The sequence below is a fragment of the Lepus europaeus genome, chromosome 18 (genome assembly GCF_033115175.1).
Source record: "Lepus europaeus isolate LE1 chromosome 18, mLepTim1.pri, whole genome shotgun sequence".
Lineage (NCBI taxonomy): Eukaryota > Metazoa > Chordata > Mammalia > Lagomorpha > Leporidae > Lepus > Lepus europaeus.
In genome coordinates this window covers 21,059,141-21,076,657 of record NC_084844.1, presented here as the reverse complement: position 1 = coordinate 21,076,657, position 17,517 = coordinate 21,059,141, and the positions used below count along the sequence as shown (strand labels likewise).

General features: G+C 56.1%; 1 protein-coding gene across 1 annotated transcript; it reads right to left on the bottom strand.

The window, feature by feature from the left end:
* Positions 1-1,239: 1,239 nt before the first annotated feature.
* On the bottom strand, positions 1,240-4,972 carry LOC133776619 (keratin, type I cuticular Ha8-like). The gene is made up of 7 exons (XM_062215703.1): positions 4,484-4,972; positions 4,222-4,304; positions 3,301-3,457; positions 2,823-2,984; positions 2,550-2,675; positions 1,858-2,078; positions 1,240-1,372 (listed from the first exon to the last, which is right to left on the bottom strand). The coding sequence occupies exons 1-7, from the start codon at positions 4,970-4,972 to the stop codon at positions 1,240-1,242; spliced, it is 1,371 nt and encodes a 456-aa protein (XP_062071687.1).
* Between the last annotated feature and the right edge of the window lie 12,545 nt (positions 4,973-17,517).

Genomic DNA, 17,517 nt, shown 5'->3' with positions numbered 1-17,517 from the left:
TCTTTCAACAAGCATTTATTGAGCTATTGAGCTTCTACTGTGTTACCAAGCAGTGGGCTAGACTCTGGGGATGCAGCAGCAAACATTTTCATGGGGGAAACAGTGGGTAAGTGCGTGGCCTTCAGCTAAGAAGCAGGACAGGGAGTGTCAGGGTCAAGCAGGAGCTCTTGAAGGCGGCGGTGCTGCAGCTGAGACCTGGACAACAGGAAGGAGTGGGGAGAGCATTCCAGGGAGAGGAAAGAACAGGCCTCCGGGGATCCAAGAAGCAGGAAGTCCACTGTGGCTGGAGGGTGGTGAGCAGCGTGCAGTGTGGAGCAGGTACGAGCAGGTGTAAAGATGGTGAACATACCCTAGTGGTTTGTTTTCCTCTTCCCTCAAACTGTCATGCCCAGCCAGTCTCTCAACCCCTGGGCTCAGCAGGGCTCAGTAGTTCAGGAACTGCTGCTGGGGGTGGTGGGGAGGGCAGGGTGGGATGTGGTCCTTGTTCAAATTTGGCTACAAAATTGGATGCAGGGAGGGGTCACAGCCAGACAACAGTCTGAGAGGCAGCAGTTACAGAGAAAGAAAAGAGGTCACCTTGCTCCGTAGATTCCCTCTGCACAGCCAGAGTCCGGCCGCCCTAGAGACCAGCCTGGTGTGTTCTTTCCGAAGAGAGCAGCCCCGCGCGTGGAGAGCGCTCAGGATGTGCTAGGACAGAAGTTCCCCCTGGGCCAACTTCGAGGCATGAAGAAAGGATAAAGGAGGGAGGAGAGGAGAGGTCAGAGTCAGGTTCTATTTCCCCCTCCCAGGGGCTCTAATCAGAGCCTGGAGACGTCGAGAACAAGCCAATGAGTGTGGACAAATCCAGGCAGTGATGTCCACTCCTCACTTCCTGTGTCACGAGCTATACAAATCTCAAGTTAAAACAGATGTCCTTGAAATGCAAATACGCCTTCAAGTCATGCCTGTCTTCAGCACGGCACATCTCTGCAAGCTGATTGCCAGGCTCAGTCTCCTGGGATGGGCAGCCTGAGCCATGCAGGTGACGGCAGCCCAGCCGCCCAGGGCACAGAGCTCAAAGCAGGAGCTGAGAAGCAAGGATCTACAGGAAGACGCCACATGTCCTGGTGTCCGGCGGGACAAGACGATGCGCATAGAAACTCAGCGATAGGTAGAAGCCAGGTTTTCTAAATGTATCACAAGCGTTTTTTCCTTTGGGCAACCCCTAGCCTGAGCCAAGCCCTGCTGCTCTGTATGTCTTCAGAATCTGCTCCCAGTGCTCACTCCACAGACTGAACCGGGCCCACAGGCACTGCGGGGGACACAGCTCGGACGAGGGGTGGACGCCGGAGCCACGTAGGTGGGAGGGGTGGAGCACGGATTGCAGGGGAGTCTGTAGAGAGAAAATAAGGGGAGCACAGTTAGGGCAGGAAATGAAAGGAAGTCTCAGTGATGCCCAACACGACAGGACACAGACCCAGCAGCAGAGGCCCCTGGCCACCCACCCCTCCGGTGCACCCCTGGGATTGCAGCAGGTGGGCTCTTAAATGCCTTCCAGAATTCAAGTTTTCCAGATGAGAGCCAAGTTCCAGTCCTTAGGATAGAAATGACCGGAAAAGCAAGCCCCAAACCTGCTGGGTCTGTGGGCACATCTCCTGTTCCAGGAGCCCCCGGCAGCCCTGGTGAGTGACAGCTTCCTGTACGCACCGTCATTCCCTCCACATTCTGCAGACCAAGCAGAATGCGCAGTGCAGGGTGGGCCAGGACCCACGGAGAGGAGCTACAGAGGGCCTGGCCTAGAGACGGCCCTGCTGCCACCATGAGAACCTCGTCCAAACAGGTAAGTGATTTGGCCGGCACTGGCCTGGCCCCACGTACTTGCAGTCCTCGCTCTCCAGCAGGCTCCGGTACGTGTTGATCTCTGACTCCAGCCGGGCCTTGACGTCCAGCAGCACCTGGTACTCCTGGTTCTGCCGCTCCAGGTCCGCCCGGATCTCGGAGAGCTGCTCCTCCACGTTGCTGATGAGGATCTGCATCTGGGCCAGCTCGGTGCCGAAGCGGGCCTCGGCCTCGCACAGGGAGTTCTGCAGGCAGTCCTTCTGCAGTGGGAAATCAAGGGGCTCAGAGACTCCCGGCCTCCGGGGACACTGTCGCACCTGCCGCACCTCAGGGGAGCTGGCAGTGGCTGGAGCTCCGGCAACACACTCTCCGACTCAGAACAGGACAGACCCCACGCACCCTCCTCAAGCTCTCCAGACCTGCCCCAAACTACCCCACTGCCAAGGCGCAGGAGGCTGCAGATCCTCCGTCCCCGCCTCTCCAATACCTCAAAAATGTCAGAACTCAGTAGAGGTCTGTGCCATGAATGCCTATCCTTCCATTTACAAACAAATAAAAAGAAAGACTGACTTTTTAAAGATTTGTTTCTTGGTTTGGCCTGACAGAGACAATAAATACAAAATAATAATAATAATAATAAATTGACCATCCATGGATATGCAGGTCTCCAAAATAAAGCTCCACCCAGCCATGGAGGCGTTACAGGATGGGGAGGGGAGGACGACACCTACCAGGTTGTGCTGGGCTTCGCGCTCCACCTCCAGGGCGTTCACCTTGCATCGCAGCTCCAGGATCTCCGACTGGCAGCACTGCAGCTCCTCGGAGCAGGACATGGCCTGCAGGCTGATGCCTTCAGACTGAAACACAGCAGGAGAGCCGAGGTCAGCCCGGTGTCCCCAGCAGAGCCCGGGCCCTAACAGCCCAGTGCCCCAGCAGAACCCTGGCCTCCCAGCCCAGTGCCCCAGCAGAGCCCCGGCCTCCCCGCCCTGCAGCCGCGCCCCCACCTGCGCCTGGAACCACTGCTCCACGTCCTTGCGGTTGGTCTCCACCATGGCCTCGTACTGGCACCGCATCTCCTCCAGCACCCTGCTCAGGTCGATCGTGGGCTCAGTGTCCAGCTCGATGCGCAGCTTGTCCCCAAGCTGACACCTCAGGGTGTTCACTTCCTGCAGGGACAGAACGGACAGACACCATGAGCAAGAAAGGGCTTCTGATGGCACGCAGAGCAACAGGAGGGGAGCCCCACGCACATGCCCACGGCAAAGTCTTACCCAGGGTCCAGTGGGAAGAGTCCTCTGGAGACCCCCCCTCCCAGTTCCCAAGGCAACACCACCACACTCCACACAGGCTGGACTCCCAGACCCGCACCACCCCTTGCTCCTGGAGCCCACTGAGCCGGGCTCTGCTCTGAGAGCCGCAGGACAGCTGCCCCGGGGTCTGCCCAGCGCCTCCCTGCCCCGCGAGGCAGCTCCAGGGCCGCACCTGCTCGTGGTTGCTCTTGAGGCTGAGCTGCTCCTCCTTCAGGGACTCCTGCTGGGCTTCCAGGTCAGCCTTGGCCAAGCTCAGGTCGTCCATGAGCTTGTGCATGCCACACATGTCCGCCTCCACCAGCTGGCGCAGGGAGCGCTCGCTCTCGTGCCTTCCACCGTGGGAGACGCGGGTCACAAGGGGGCCAAGGCCAGCCCTTCCCAGCCACCCCGGAGGAGCCGCTGCCTCTGAGGCCTTTGTCCTCGGAGGTGAATTAGACACAGCCCCTCTGCTCAAAGAGCTCGTGTTCTGCTGAGGTTTCCACAACAGAGCATCGCACAACACACTTCTTTGCCCTTGCATCTGAGGCTACAGAGATCAGAAACATTAGCTGCCTTGCCTAAGGTTGTGTCTTACGGCCCAGCTAAGTGCTCAGCCTGTGGCATAGGCAGCTGCTGGCTAGGATGAGCAGGGAGCCACGGCCAGCTGCCTGGGAGTTGACTGCCCGCTCCTTTAGTCTTTTGTCTTGGGCTGTTTTCCCATCCTTCCCTTTTGCTTAGAGGGAACCTCTGGGGCCTTAGGATTCCATAGGTGAACCTGGACAGGACTGGTCCATGAGTGGATTCCCTGATGTGCAGGTGAAGTGCAGTGGCTGACTTTGCCCACTTTACCCCGAGAGTCTCCTTACTTTGCTGCTGGTTGATGAACTTAGGCTGCCTTATCTTCCACTTGGGAGAAATAAATGAAGGGCAACTAATACACAGGCATGACTTTTCTTTTCTACCTGCCATTAGTGTTGACTGTAATGGAAATGCTAATTTTTGGAACTTAGGAAGTAAGAAAAAGGACGCAAATCCTTTCATTCGACAAATATCTCCGCATTGGGATGGAGGATGAAGGAAGGTGTCACCAGGGCCCTCGTCCCTCCCCACTTACTTGATTCTGAAGTCATCAGCAGCCAGCTTGGCGTTGTCGATCTGTATGACAATCCTGGCATTCTCAGCCTTGGTGCACAGGATCTGAGCAAAACCAAAAAGACAGCTCACGTGTGGGTCATCTCACTCGGGACCCCAGTCCACCCCTGGCCTCCACACTCAACGGCACTCGCATCAAGAGAATCCCAAACTCGGAGCTCCGTGGCTCTTGCACGTCTCCCCGCGTTCTCACACCAGACGCCCCGGGCTCTCGCAAGCCTCACCTTCTGCTGGAGCTCCTCGATGGTGCGGAAGTAGGACTGGTAGTCCGGGCACACGCTGGTCTCGTGGCACTTGCTCGTCTCCCGGATGGTGGTCTCCAGCTCCGCGTTCTCGCGCTCCAGCTGCCGCACCTTCTCCAGGTAGTTGGCCAGCCGGTCGTTCAGGAACTGCATGGTCTCCTTCTCGTGCCCGTTCAGGGTCACCTCCCCGTAGGCCCCGCAGATGCCCACGTTCCCGGGAATGTGGCAGGTCCCCGGCAAGGGACAGGCCGTCCTGCAGCTTTGGGGCAGACAGAGGCTGGGTCTGCCCAGAGGGGTGTTGCCCACGCGGACCCGGTTGGCGTGCGCCACGGTGGCCGAGAGGCACATGGGGGCGCTGTCGCCCTCTGGCCCGTACTGGACGCCGACCTCAGAGCAGGTGATGGGGACACATCTTGCTCCAAGGCTCCGGATGCTGCCCACAGGGTAGGATGAGCTGGTGCAGGAGGTCATGTTGCTGGGCTGAGGCTGTGCGGGAGTTTCCGATCAGCTGGGGAGGCCAGGCCAGGAGTGTGAGAGTGTCCTCCCCTCTGGGCCCTTTTATACCCACCCCAGGTGGGTGTTGGCTCCAGTGCTTGGCGCTCACTGCCCTGATTATCTGCCTGCTGTGTGCATCACCTGGTTACTCAGCTGGGGAGCTGACCACTAAAATCCCTCGCCTCATTAAAGGCGTGTCGAGGAAGCGCAGGTGCCTCCTGGCTCTTTGATATTGAGCTGGCTGTTGGGGGGAGTTCAAAAGTTTTTTTTTATTATTATTATTTTCGAAGAAGCAAAGTCCTTGCAGCCATTGGCTTCTTGTGCCTTGAGTGGGTGTTGACCTGGTGGTTGGCAAACCCATATGGATGCATGACTATTCCTTGTTGCCCACGATGGAGCAGAAGAGACAAACACTCCCTGTGTTAAGACTCCACCAGCCTCCCTTACCCAGAGAAAAAAACTGATTATCAGTATGGGTGGGTTGATGGTGTTAGGTGACCAGGATGTGCTACATGTATTCTTTCTTTGGTTGCTGGCCTTTCAGACTGACTTGAAGCAGCAACAAATGTATCCAGTCCACACCTACGTCCTGTATTGCAGGCATGGAGCTGCAGCTTAACCTGCAGAGGGTAAAGCATGGTACAGTTCCTGCCAACAGGAAGCAACCACACTTGGGTAGACTTGGAGGTTGACCACAGAGTGTCGGAGCAGCTCAGGCTTGTGAGGGGGGCTTTGAAAACCATAGCTGGGGGGACTGGGCGGGGGACAGACATTGTAGTGCAATAGGTTAAAGCTGCTGCCTGCAATGCCAGCATCCCTATAGGTCCAGGTTCCTGTCCCAGCTACTCTACTTCCAACCCAGCTCCCTGCTAATAGCCTGGGAAAAGCAGTGGAAGACAGTCCACGTAGCCTTTGGAGAAACCTGACCCCAGGCTTTGGGACCTCACACAGAGATGATAATAATACCAGATGTCAGGGTTTGGTTTTGTGTCTTAATGTCAACTTCTTGCCTGGTCTTCAGGCCTTTTAATTCTTCTTGGTTCTCGCCATGACACAACTGTTGTCTTTTTGGGATGGGGGTGTGGTGGTGGCCAAAAGAGGAAAAGAAGAGGCCCTGGCATGGGAGACCCAGATGAAGCTCCTGGCTTTGGCCTGGCCCAGCGCTGGCTATTGCAGCCATCTGGGGAGTGAACCAGCAGATGGAAGTCTATCTGTCTCTCTCTTTCTCTCTCTCTGTCTCTCTCTCTTTCCCATCTCTGTAATTCTGACATTCTGACTTTCAAATGAATAAGTTAAGTCTTCAAAAAAAAAAAAAGAAAGAAAGAAAGAAAGAAAACCAGGGCTGACCCAGACAGATAAGGGTGAGCCCAAGAAGCCGGAAACAAACAAAAACGAGCAATCGTTTTTAGACTCCCAGAGCAGACCTGGGACATGAAACCCAAATGGCCCTGAATTATCTGAGTTTCTGTAGCCCTTTTTCGTGCCTTGCCTCCTTGTTCTAAACTCAGCTGTCAAGTGCTCATCATGGGTTTTGATGATATTGCTTGATCCTTATACCAGCCTATGTGGTGAGTACATCCTTATCTTGATTTTATAAACAAAAAAGAAAATCAGTGGGAGCCAGGGCTGTGAAGCCATTTTTCTAAGACCACGCCCAGCCTACAGTGCCACAGTCTCTCAGCGCCAGGGCCTCTTCTTTTCCTCTTCTTAGTTTGGCCACCACCACACCCCCATCTCAAAAGGACAATAGCTGTGTCATGGCGAGAACCAAGAAGAATTAAAAGGCCTGAAGACCAGGCAAGAAGTTGACATTAAGACACAAAACCAAATCCTGACATCCCGTATTATTATCATCTCTGTGTGAGGTCCCAAAGCCTGGGGCCAGGTTTCTCCAAAGGCTGGGGGGGGGGGGGGGTCTCAGCTCAGCCATCCCACCTTCTGATAGCACCTGGCCTCTCCAAGGCAGCTCACTGCCCACATCCCGAAAGCTCCCTCTCAGAATTCGGGGCCGTAAGAAGATAGGCCCCTTAAGAGCAAGGCAAAGCTGGCATGGAAGGGGATCGCCAAGGTGGTAGCAGAGATGGTTGAGCAAATGAATATTTGCCAGTGCTCCGAGCATTGCGTGGAAGCTGAACACGTATTTCTCTAAAGAGCAAATATGTACACATGGACCACCGGCTGCTGAAGTTCTAGCAAGAAAAAGATAGAATCGGAGAATTCAGTACAGAGCGGGTTTCCCAGGACGTGCACTGGGAGTCGGCACCGACCTCAGGGTTACTCAGAGCTGACCAATGAATAACCTTTCACAGACAGCATCGGAAGGAGTATGGAGCCGTCTCCAGCCAGCCTGGCCCCCCTACAGAGGCCTCTGGGTGCAATCTGCATGTGTTACATCTTCAAACACCCCTTAGTCATTCTCTCCCACCTCCTCACACAGCAAGGTTATAAACACAGCATCTCTATAAACCAGAGAGCCGGACTTTGCATGTTTCCTTTGATTTGCTAAGTAGGATTCATCTTCCCACCTGACCCTCCGGGGACTCATCCTGTGTACTAAAAGCCACGATTCCTCTCCTCTCATCAAACACGATGCTTGTGATTTTACAACATCATGTCTGAAGCTTCATCCATGGCGGGGGGGGGGGGGGGGGGGGGACACTCCTCTAAGCTAAAGCTGTTTTGCATAATGACCCCAAAGCTTCGCTTCACACCCCTTTGTAAGTCACTGGGTTCCACTCATTTGTATTTTTCTCAAAGGAAGTGCATGTGGGGTGGAGAACTTTGCCTACCCTCCCAGCACTTTAAAAAGAGTGCCTGGGGACCACAGGCGAGCGGATGCAATGACCAGAAGTGAAGACAGAGCGTGAGTGGAGGGAGTCTGCAGCCCTCCGTGTGCACCTGTGTGCACCAGGCTCTCTGCACCCATTCTGACTTCCCACGCGCCGCTCTCCAGAGGCAGTGTGGGTACACAGGAGTGTGCGGCAGCCCGAGGGAGAGGGAGTTGTGCCATTGCAGGCTGGCACCTGGAAATTATGCCTGCCTCACCTTTTCTGCCATGTGGCTCCTACCGCAGGCAGCTGCCCGGGCACACCCAGGAGTTGTGCCCATCCCACACTTGGCAGGGGGTACAAGGCTTTAAGACGGCAACTTCGTGTAGCACCTGGTACTGCTGTGTCTCCCAGGCGCCAGGAAATGGTGCTCCAGAAACGCATAGGTCGGGGAAACCATGGAGACTGGAGAGAAGAGGCTGCGCATATCAATTTATTATTTGGGGCATCCAATTCTTGAGGCTTGTTCCAAGTAAGTAGGATTTTGCCTGCCTATCAGTGTAGGTTCATTTATGACGAAGAAATACAAAACTATAACAATAACAAGATGCCATTTTCCCCTTATCCGATTTTTAAAAAGTAGACTAAGAGCACACAGTATTGGCTCGGGCGTGGGGGAACAGCCCCATGGAAGGGAGCAGAGTGATGGGCTCCCATCTGCACAGCACGCCGCGGCGCCCGTGAGCCTCAGACCTGCCTCTGGGTAGCATTTGCTGCTCCACGCGCCTCTCTAGTCCCTCCACCTCCTGCACCGGGGCACTCACTCCAGAGGCTCCTCCTGCCCTGCAGGGAGACATTTAGCGAGGAAAGACCCCAGAAAATGGACTGTAAGCGTGGGACGAGAGGAAACACAGAATTCTACTTAAGCCAGAATGAAAATAGATCTTTGGCATGGCTCACAGGTCTCCATGGTGGGAAACAGGGCAACAGTGAAATTCTGCTTTCTTTGGCTCATCATCAACACACTTCCATCACATATCCTGAGTCTCAGTGACCAGGATCTGTCACGGACACATGAGCTGCGTGGGCTCAGGCACGCGCCCTCCAAGGGCTCTCTCGCTTCCCAGGCAAGGAGCCCTTGCTCTTCTGGCCCTCTCTTCCCACCCCTGCGGGTTGGCACCTCCCCTCCCCACCCCTGCTCTGGTCTTCTATCCCGGGAGCCCAGCACAGGGCCTGGTTGCAGAGTAAGGGCTCCCTGGGAATGGGCTTCGTTAAGTAGGTGTTGAGAAGCATAGTAAGACCAAGCCGAGATCCGTGTTACTGAGCCCTGAAATAACATCACAGATTCCTAAGCAATGTGAGAATAAACAAGCAGGGATGAGCTGGTCAATCACATCTCAAAAATATGCCAGTTTGTAGCATGTGCCGGCTTCCATGGTATAAATACGCAAACAACCACCAAGCTACCAAGATGATGTCACCGTACATGGAGTTGAGAATGGACATGCAAAAGCGGCCCGCGTGAGCCCTCCACTTCCCAAGTCTGAATTTGTGAGCGCATTTCTTACATGTTAATTTATGTTACCTGCTATGATTCACATCTCACAAAGCAAAGTCATCACTTGCTAATAAAACAACTTTGAGGGGCCAGCGCTGTGGCGCAGCGGGTTAAAGCCACAGCCTGCAGTGCCGGTATCCCATATGGAGTATCCCCATAGCCCCTTTGAGTCCTGGCTGCTCCTCTTCCGATCCAGCTCTCTGCTATGGCCTGGGAAAGCAGCAGAAGATGACCCAAGTCCTTGGGACCCTGAACCCATGTGGGAGACCTGGAAGAAGCTCCTGGCTCCTGATTTGTGCCCACCCAGCTCCAGCCACTGTGGCCATTTGGGAAGTGAACCAGCGGATAGAAGACCTCTCTCTCTCTCTCTCTCTCTTTCTCCACTTCTCTCTGTAACTCTGTCTTTCAAATAAATAGAATGAATCTTAAAAAAAAGAAAACTTCTGATAAAATAGTGGAAGGCCACCTCAATTCTTCAATCCAAAAACATCTGAAAACCAATTTTCTCATAATTCATTTGTCTTTAATGTTTATTTTTTAAAAAAAGATTTATTTTATTTATTTGAAAGGCAGAGTCAGAGAAAAATACAGAGACAGAGACGGAGGTCTTCTATCGGTTCGTTCACTTCCCAAATGGCTGCGACAACCAGAGCTGGGCCAGGCTGAAGCCAGGAGCCAGGAGCTTCTTCCAGGTCTCCAACGTAGGTGCAGGGGCCCAAGCACTGGGGCCACCTTCCACTGCTTTCCCAGGCGCAGTAGCAGGGAGCTGGATCGGATGTGGAGCTGCCAGGACTTGAAAGGGCGCTCATGCAGGACAGCAGCACTGCAGGCAGTGGCTTTACCTGCTGCGCCACCACAGCACCAGCTCCAGGATAGAATGAGCAATGGCAGAGTAAGTCACTGGTTTGCTTCCAAGGTCTCCAAAGCCATCAGGGGTCTGGATGGGAGTCCATGCACGGGGGCTCTGCCAGGGGTCACCTCTCCTGCTGCTGTCCGAGTACGTTTCGTGGGATGCCAGGATTGGACTGCTGAATTCCTATGTGTGAGGAGGGAGCCACACCCCTGTGGTAGGTGGGCCCATCTAACATGTCAATCACCGCAGAGGAGGGGCGTTCTCAGAGGGAAAGGAAGCACGTGGAAGGCTCAGCTTCTCTCTGGTCCAAGTGCCAGGAGTCTAGCATGTGGGCGGGGCTGCTGTGGAGCCCAGTGTGCAGAGGGGAAGCGGGAGGGATGGAGAGCCTCTCAGACAAGGTCTTGTCCTCCTAGAACTAGAGGTTAGTTCAGGGCCATGGGTCTCCTAAGATTCATGGTCCGGGAGTCCCCTCTGTGAGCTCTTCACCTGGAGCGGGGTTTCCCTGGAAACCCTCCACCCAACACCCAACAACTGGGGTCCTTTATCCGCTGTCAACCGTGATAGAAAACTCTCCCATCTTGGTCAAGGACTTGGGGACAGCCCCCAAGGGCAGGTGACCTGGGCAGGCAGGACGGAGGTACTGGCCCTTTCTCCCCACCAGGCGAGCCACCTAAGGCTGTGTTCTCTTTACAAGAGGCAGGCGAGCTCCATCACTGTGCCCCTGGCACTGCCACTCAGCTGCCGGTGGCCAAGACAAGGCAGCCGGCTCGCTGCGCCCCAGGTCCTCAGCTGGGAACCCAAGCTCAGGCACCGACCACGTGCCCCAACTCTTGTGAGCACAATCTGAGTTAGAATGACCTAATGTGCTGCAACCCACACACGCGCGTGGGTGCCGAGACCCAAGTTCCACATACAAACGCCTCTCTTTTCTATTCTCTTTGTCTCTCCCCCTTCCTGCTCATCAAAACAGTCACAGCCGTGGCTCACCACGCACAGGCGGCTTCCCCATCACTGCCAACAGCAGACTCACAGGTATCGTCGGTGGATTGGCCAGGGACAGAAGAAGATGGCGTTTCCCAAGCGGGAGAGCGAAGTCCTTGACAACCCCAGCAAGTGGGAGCCGTGAGAAGCCGGGGAGTCCGCCGTGCCAGGTCTGGGTGCTAACGACCGGCAAGGCGCAATTCAGCCAGGGTGAGTCTCGGATCCACCTCCCTCTCATCCACCATCACAGGATGGCCCCCCAGCCCCACAAGCAGTTTGGGGGCACCAGGGAGGAGCTGCTTTGGGGGCTCCAGGGGTGCAGGTACCCTTGCCGGGGAGGGGGCGCTGCGTGGCGTTGGACAGTCCAGCCCCGGCAGGACAGAAGCTGCTTCCCTCCCCGACCCCGCCCCAGCACGTGTTTACTCGGAGCCCAGCGGCTGGCCTTGGTTTCTGCTCCAGTTCGTTTCTCGGAGCCTCACAGACTGTCAGAAAGCTGAGGACAAGCAGTGCGCGTGGGGCAGGGAGCCCTGAGCTGCAAACGTAGCTCTCCAGCCTGCAGGGGCCAGGAACGGCGGCACTGCCTCCCTACACAGCCCCCACGGGCGCCTGAGAACCGCGGGGGAAAACAGCGCCAGCATCCGGTGATGTGCGGCACAGTCAGGCCACGCTGGCCTGGAGCCACTTCCTGCAGCGGAAGTCTGTGGGCGCCACGGCCCCTGAGCCTCAGCCAAAGGACTCCTAGGGTAGCATTTCCCGGGGACCACTCACAACCCTTCAGCTATGGGACAACCCAAAACCGAGCTGGGGCTGGCAGAAGGACAGGACGGCCAAGCCAGATTTGATCCTTATGGGTTGCTTTTTTTTTTTTTTTTTTTTTTTCAATTGAAAAAAAGCAATGCTTCTTTTGGGAGCCAACGTTGTGGCACAGTGCGTTAAACCACCTCTTGTGATACCAGCGTCCCAGACCAGAGCACTGGTGGAGTCCTGGCTTCCGTGCCTCCCACCCAGCTCCCTGCTGATGCACCTGGAAAGACAGTGGATGATGGCCCAAGTGCTTGGGCCCCTGCCACGCAGGTGAGACCCCTAGGGCGTTCCTGGCTCCTGGCTTTGGCCTGGCCCAGCCTAGGCTGTTGCAGCCATTTGGGGAATGAATCAGCAGATGGAAGATTCTCTCTCTTTCTCTCACTCACTCATTCTGCCTCTCAAATAAATAAGTAAATCTTTAAAAAAAAAAAAAAAAAAAAAAAAACGTTGTCCTGAGATACAGCACCTGGAACTTGAGCTCCCACCTGACTGCACGCGCTCCGAGGAACAGCGCCACCTGGTGGTCACTTCCCACCCCTGCCTCCAGGACCTCAACTGTAAAATGCCCCTCAGTGACTCCCAGGGACCCTCAGGACACAGCCTCTAAAATACTTTCCCTGCACCTTCCTTCTGTGTCCATCACAATCTCTCTCTGGGCCCAGTTTCCCCATCCCTATATGGGAGGTGGGCTAGGCCCCCTGAGGGGCCTGTGCCAGCTGCTTTTCAAGATTCTAGGTGCATGGTTCTTTCATTCAGTGCAGGGGTCCAGGTCAGCTGCAGGAGAGAAGACTGCCTGGGGACAGGGCAGCTCCCATGTGCAAACTCCAGGCGAAGACCTGCAGCTCTCACTGGTCCCAGCCCCTTAGCGAGGCTGTGAGCGGCCCTCTGCCGTTTCCTAGTTGCTCTTCTACCTCCTGGTCCTCCTGCCAGGCCTCCGGGCATCCTCCTGGAGCCGCACCCCCCACAGCTGGACCTGGGACCTGTCAAAGATGGAGCAGCTGAGCATCCACGCCAGCGGCCTTCATGCAGCCTTCCTCTCTGTCTCTTCTCTGGCCAGGGGCTCCTGTGTGGCAGCTTTGTTTGTGAGAATTCTCAGTACTGGGCAGGGCCGCCAGGCTGGTGCTGGGGCACAGAGCCCCAGATGGCTGCCTGCCACAGGCTGCCTCCAAACAGCTCAGAGCAAGGCAACAGCCTGGTTACAAGAGCCGAGGTCTTCCATCCGCTGGTTCACTCCCCAGATGATCACAACAGCCAGAGCTGCGCCAATCCAAAGCCAGAAGCCAGGAGCACCCTAGATGGGTGCAGGGGCCCAAGGACTTGGGCCATCTTCTGCTTCCCCAGGCCATAGCAGAGAGCTGGATTGGAAGTGGAACAGCCGGCACCCATATGGGATGCTGGCACTGCAGGCAGCGGCTATACCCACTACGGGACAGCGCCAGCCCCTCCCTACCTCTTCAAAGCAAGGTCACAGCCTTTTCACTGCTCACCACTGCCCTCTGAGGCTAAGCCAATGTCTCCCTCGAAAACCAAGGAGTCAAGCTCTGCTCTGTGTGACGTCTGCAGGGTGGCATTGGCTGTAAGGTAACCCAGGCCTCTCCACTGCCCTCTGTACACAGATACAGGTGGCCCCTGGCGTCGGGGAAGGACTTCCTGGGAAGATGGCACGACAGAAGGAAGGAGCTAGGTGGAGAGCACCCAAGCTTCCCCAGCAAACTAATCCCAGCCCGCACGCCGCAGGACCAGAGGGGGCTCTGACTTCTCCAGGAGCACGGAGCAAGGCGGTGACAGAGCCAGGCCTGGGGCCAGGGCCGCCCTCTGCGCAAGGCGGTGACAGAGCCAGGCCTGGGGCCAGGGCCGCCCTCTGCCATTGTAGCACAAACAGCGCAGAAACAAACAGCCATGACTGAGTGCAGGTAAGAACCTCATTCACCGGGGCAGGCGGCAGCTGCACCGGACCCGGGAGCTGTGGTTTGCCGCCCCCTGCTTTCCACAGCCCAGGGAGTGTGGCCTCCAAATTGGAGCACATGGAAGACTCCAGTCTGCTGCACAGTCAGAAGGCTGGGGCGGAGGCAGGACCCCCGGAATCCATGCCGCCAGCACCCGGGGACCAGGGCTGGACGTGCACCGGAACCTCTGAAGCAAAGGCACCCTTGGGCTCGCTCTGCTGTGCCGCCGCCGCTGCTGCTGCTGTTTCTACTTGGGCCTCAGCAGAGCTCCGAAAAGTGACCCAGCTGCCCTTGTCCTCGGGCAATGTCAGAGAGGGGGGATTTGTTGCCAAGGCGATTTCCTTCCACGGACACTTACAAGCCCTGAGACACACACACACACACACACACACCCCGCCCAGGCCTGGTGACAGGGGCCGGAGCCCAACAGCCTGTGAAACAGAGGCAGAGACCCACGGAGACAGCTCAGGCAGACTCCCTCCAGCCCAGCGCTCCCAAAGCCAAAGCCAAAGCCACTGAGCTCTCCCTTATTGCCAGCTGCTCCTTTGCATGTCGCTCACCTGCTGCGGCTGAGAGAGGCTGTTGGGTGGAGCAGCAGTTACCTCGACCTGTTGTTCAGAAAGACAGACAACAGATGATCTTTGGGGACTTGCTTTTTAGCCAGATTGAGAGCATTAGATTCAAGTGTTAAATTCTGCAAAGCACGGGGTGGGCCTCTGGCCTGGCGGTTGAAATACGGGGAAAGACGCCTGCGTCGCTTATCTGAGGGTCAGGGCTGCAACCCCTGCTCCCACTCCTGGCCCCAGCTCCCTGTTAAAGTGCACCCCAGGAGGCCCAGTGATGGCTCCGGTAATTGGGTCTCTGCCACCCGCACGGGAGACCTGGATGGAGTTCCCAGCTCCAGGTCTCTGCCCTGCCCCGTTCTGGCCATTGTGGGCACTTATCAAGCGAACAAGCAAATGGGAGCCCTCTCTCTCTCTCTCTCTCTCTCTCTCTCTCTCTTTCTCTCCCCCCCCCCCCATTTCTGTGTCTCTGACTCACATAAATAAATAGGGGTGGGCACTGTGGGGCAGCAGGTGAGCTGCTACTCGTGAAGCCTGCATCCCTACGGGAGTGCCTGGGGTCCGGTCCCATCTCTGCTGCCGATCCAGCTTCCTGGTAACACCTGGGAAAGCAGTGGAAGATGGCCCAAGTCCTTGGATCCCTGCACCCACATGGGAGATCCTGATGGAGGTCCCAGCTCCTGGCTTTGGCCTGGCCTAGCCCCTGCTGTTGCAGCAATTGGGAAGTGAACCAACAGATGGAAGATTGATCTTTCTCTCTCTCTTCCCCCCCTTACCCCCCCCCATTGCTCTGCCTTTCAGGTAAATAAAAATAAATAAACATGTTAAAAATAAATAAATATTTAACATTTACAAAACATAGAAAGAATTGTTTTGTTATTAGTGAGGTTCCTGGTTACAGCATGGAAGAGGCATGTTCCTGTTTCGCTCATTACACGTATTGTACCAAGCTGGGGCTGGCATTGTAGCATAGCGGGTAAAGCCGCTACCTGCAGTGCCGGTATCCCATATGGGCGCCGATTCAAGATCCGGCTGCTCCACTTCCAAAGCCAGCTCACTGCTGTGGCCTGGGAAAGCAGTAGAAGATGGCCCAAGTCCTTGGGCCCCTGCACCCGCGTGGGAGACCCAGAGGAAGCTCCTGGTTCCTGCCTTCAGATCAGCGCTGCTCTAGCCATTATAGGGAGTAAACCAGCGAATGAAAGACCTCTCTCTCTCTCTCTCTCTCTCTCTCTGCCTCTCTGTAACTCTGCCTTATGAATAAATAAATAAAGCTTTAAAACATAACAAAGCAAGTATTGTACCAAGCTTTCCTAGTACAGGGAATAGGGAGAGGTTTGTTCCGGGCCGTCTAAGTCCGTACACTGACCCATCTCTCAGCCCTACACCTGACTCCTGGGTCTTTCTCTGGGAAGCCAGGTCTCCCCAAGGGGCAGTTCTGCCCCACAGACCCTCACCCCCAGCCCTCAAAGAGAGGCCTTGCCTTGGGTCGGTGAGTGGCAGGCGCAGGCCCAGGCTGCTTATGGCCCCAGGGAAAGCCGGGACTTGGAGAAACAAGTGCTTCCTTTCCCACTCCCACTGGGGACGCCTGGTACCTGTGGGAGTTCCTCCCAGACATCAAATAAGCCAGAGTGTTCACTGCCTGAGCCCAGCCCTGCCCACGCTTCCCTGTAAACCAGAGTGAGTTAAATCCCAATGCCGTGATGTAAGAACCGCCGTGTGTGGAGCACAGGCATAAGTGCTCCCCCAAGCCTGCACTCGTGGTTTCACCGCTCAGCAGTAAGACTGGGGGGCTGGACAGGGAGGGGACAGCTCCTGGGGCCTCCAGACACAGACAGTCTGGGCCATCCGTCTCCAGCAGGGGGCGAAACTCCTGGCCCTGGGCTCTGAGGCTTGGTTTCACAAAAAAAAAGTGTTAGCAGGCTTTGGGTGGTCAGACAGGTCTTGGCAAGTCGGAGTGACCCATAGGTACGGCTGAGGGCAATGGGGAGCCTGTGGAAGTCCCAAAGGGGCCCGGGCCCTGGGCTCTGGGCTGGCATCCCCTGGGCAGTTGCGCCTGCTTCAGCTGCTCTTGGCCGCAGCCCTGGTCTTTGCTGCTACAGAGCCGCACCCTCGAGGCTAAGCAGATTCTGAATCGGAGGTTGCTGGTTCCCTGGGTTCCCAGGGAGGAGTTTCAGCCTCTCAAAGCAAACACCTTCATTCATGGGGAAATATTTATTAGCCTGAAACAATAATAAACCCCAGGTGCGGGGGGAGAGCGTGAGGCGCTCGGGAGAGCTGCAGGGCTTGGCGTCAGACACTTGGCTCCCATTCCCACCTGTCGGCCGTGGGTCTGTGAGCGCATCTTTCCACCCCTCGGGGTCTTAGACTCCTCGTCTGTATGGCGGCAGGGGCTGGGCCACGGCGGCTGCAAGGCGCCTGCCGGTTCTGCCAGGGTAGCCTGGCCCTGTCCAGGGGAGCTCCCCGCGATGTTAGGCATCCTCCCCGTATGCTTTGTCCTGTGCGGAGACCCTTAGCCATGGGGGCCTTGTGCAACCGGGGAACTGAACTCTGCAGTTGTACTGAATTGTCTTTCCTTACAAATGGGACAACCATGTGGACAGTGGCTACCATATTGGACAGAACAATTGCTCCAGCCAAAGATTTGGTCGGCCTGGTCTGTCGCGTCGCTCGAGTTGAGTATATTCTAGAAATACACTTGCCTGCAGTTCTGAGGACAGAAGGCCTCCCCCCTGGCATTTCAGCACATTAAAGTCTTACCCGGCCACCAACCAGGAGTACTGTGCCGAGCTAGGGCCCCATCAGGCTAAGGACCCTGTCTGCCGGTGGAGGTGGGGGTCGTGCAGGACCACATCGGTCCAGGGAGCCCACGGACAGCCTCTGGAACCAATGCATTTCTCACCACCTCTTGGCAAAACCAGAGGGCAGACACTTAGTAGGGACTTCCTCTCAGCACATTAAGGTGGAACCATGCATTTGGAGAGCAAGGTGGAGGGAGATGCTCCTGGCTGTCTCCCCTTTACCTGCTGCGGGCCGGTAAACAGCCACCGC

Coding starts and splice junctions, on each gene's coding strand:
- LOC133776619 (XM_062215703.1), bottom strand. CDS start 4,972: ATGACCTCCTGCACCAGCTCATCCTACCCTGTGGGCAGCATCCGGAGC. Junction 4,305..4,483: donor TCGAGGAGCTCCAGCAGAAG/GTGAGGCTTGCG, acceptor GGTTTTGCTCAG/ATCCTGTGCACCAAGGCTGA. Junction 3,458..4,221: donor GCTGATGACTTCAGAATCAA/GTAAGTGGGGAG, acceptor CCACGGTGGAAG/GCACGAGAGCGAGCGCTCCC.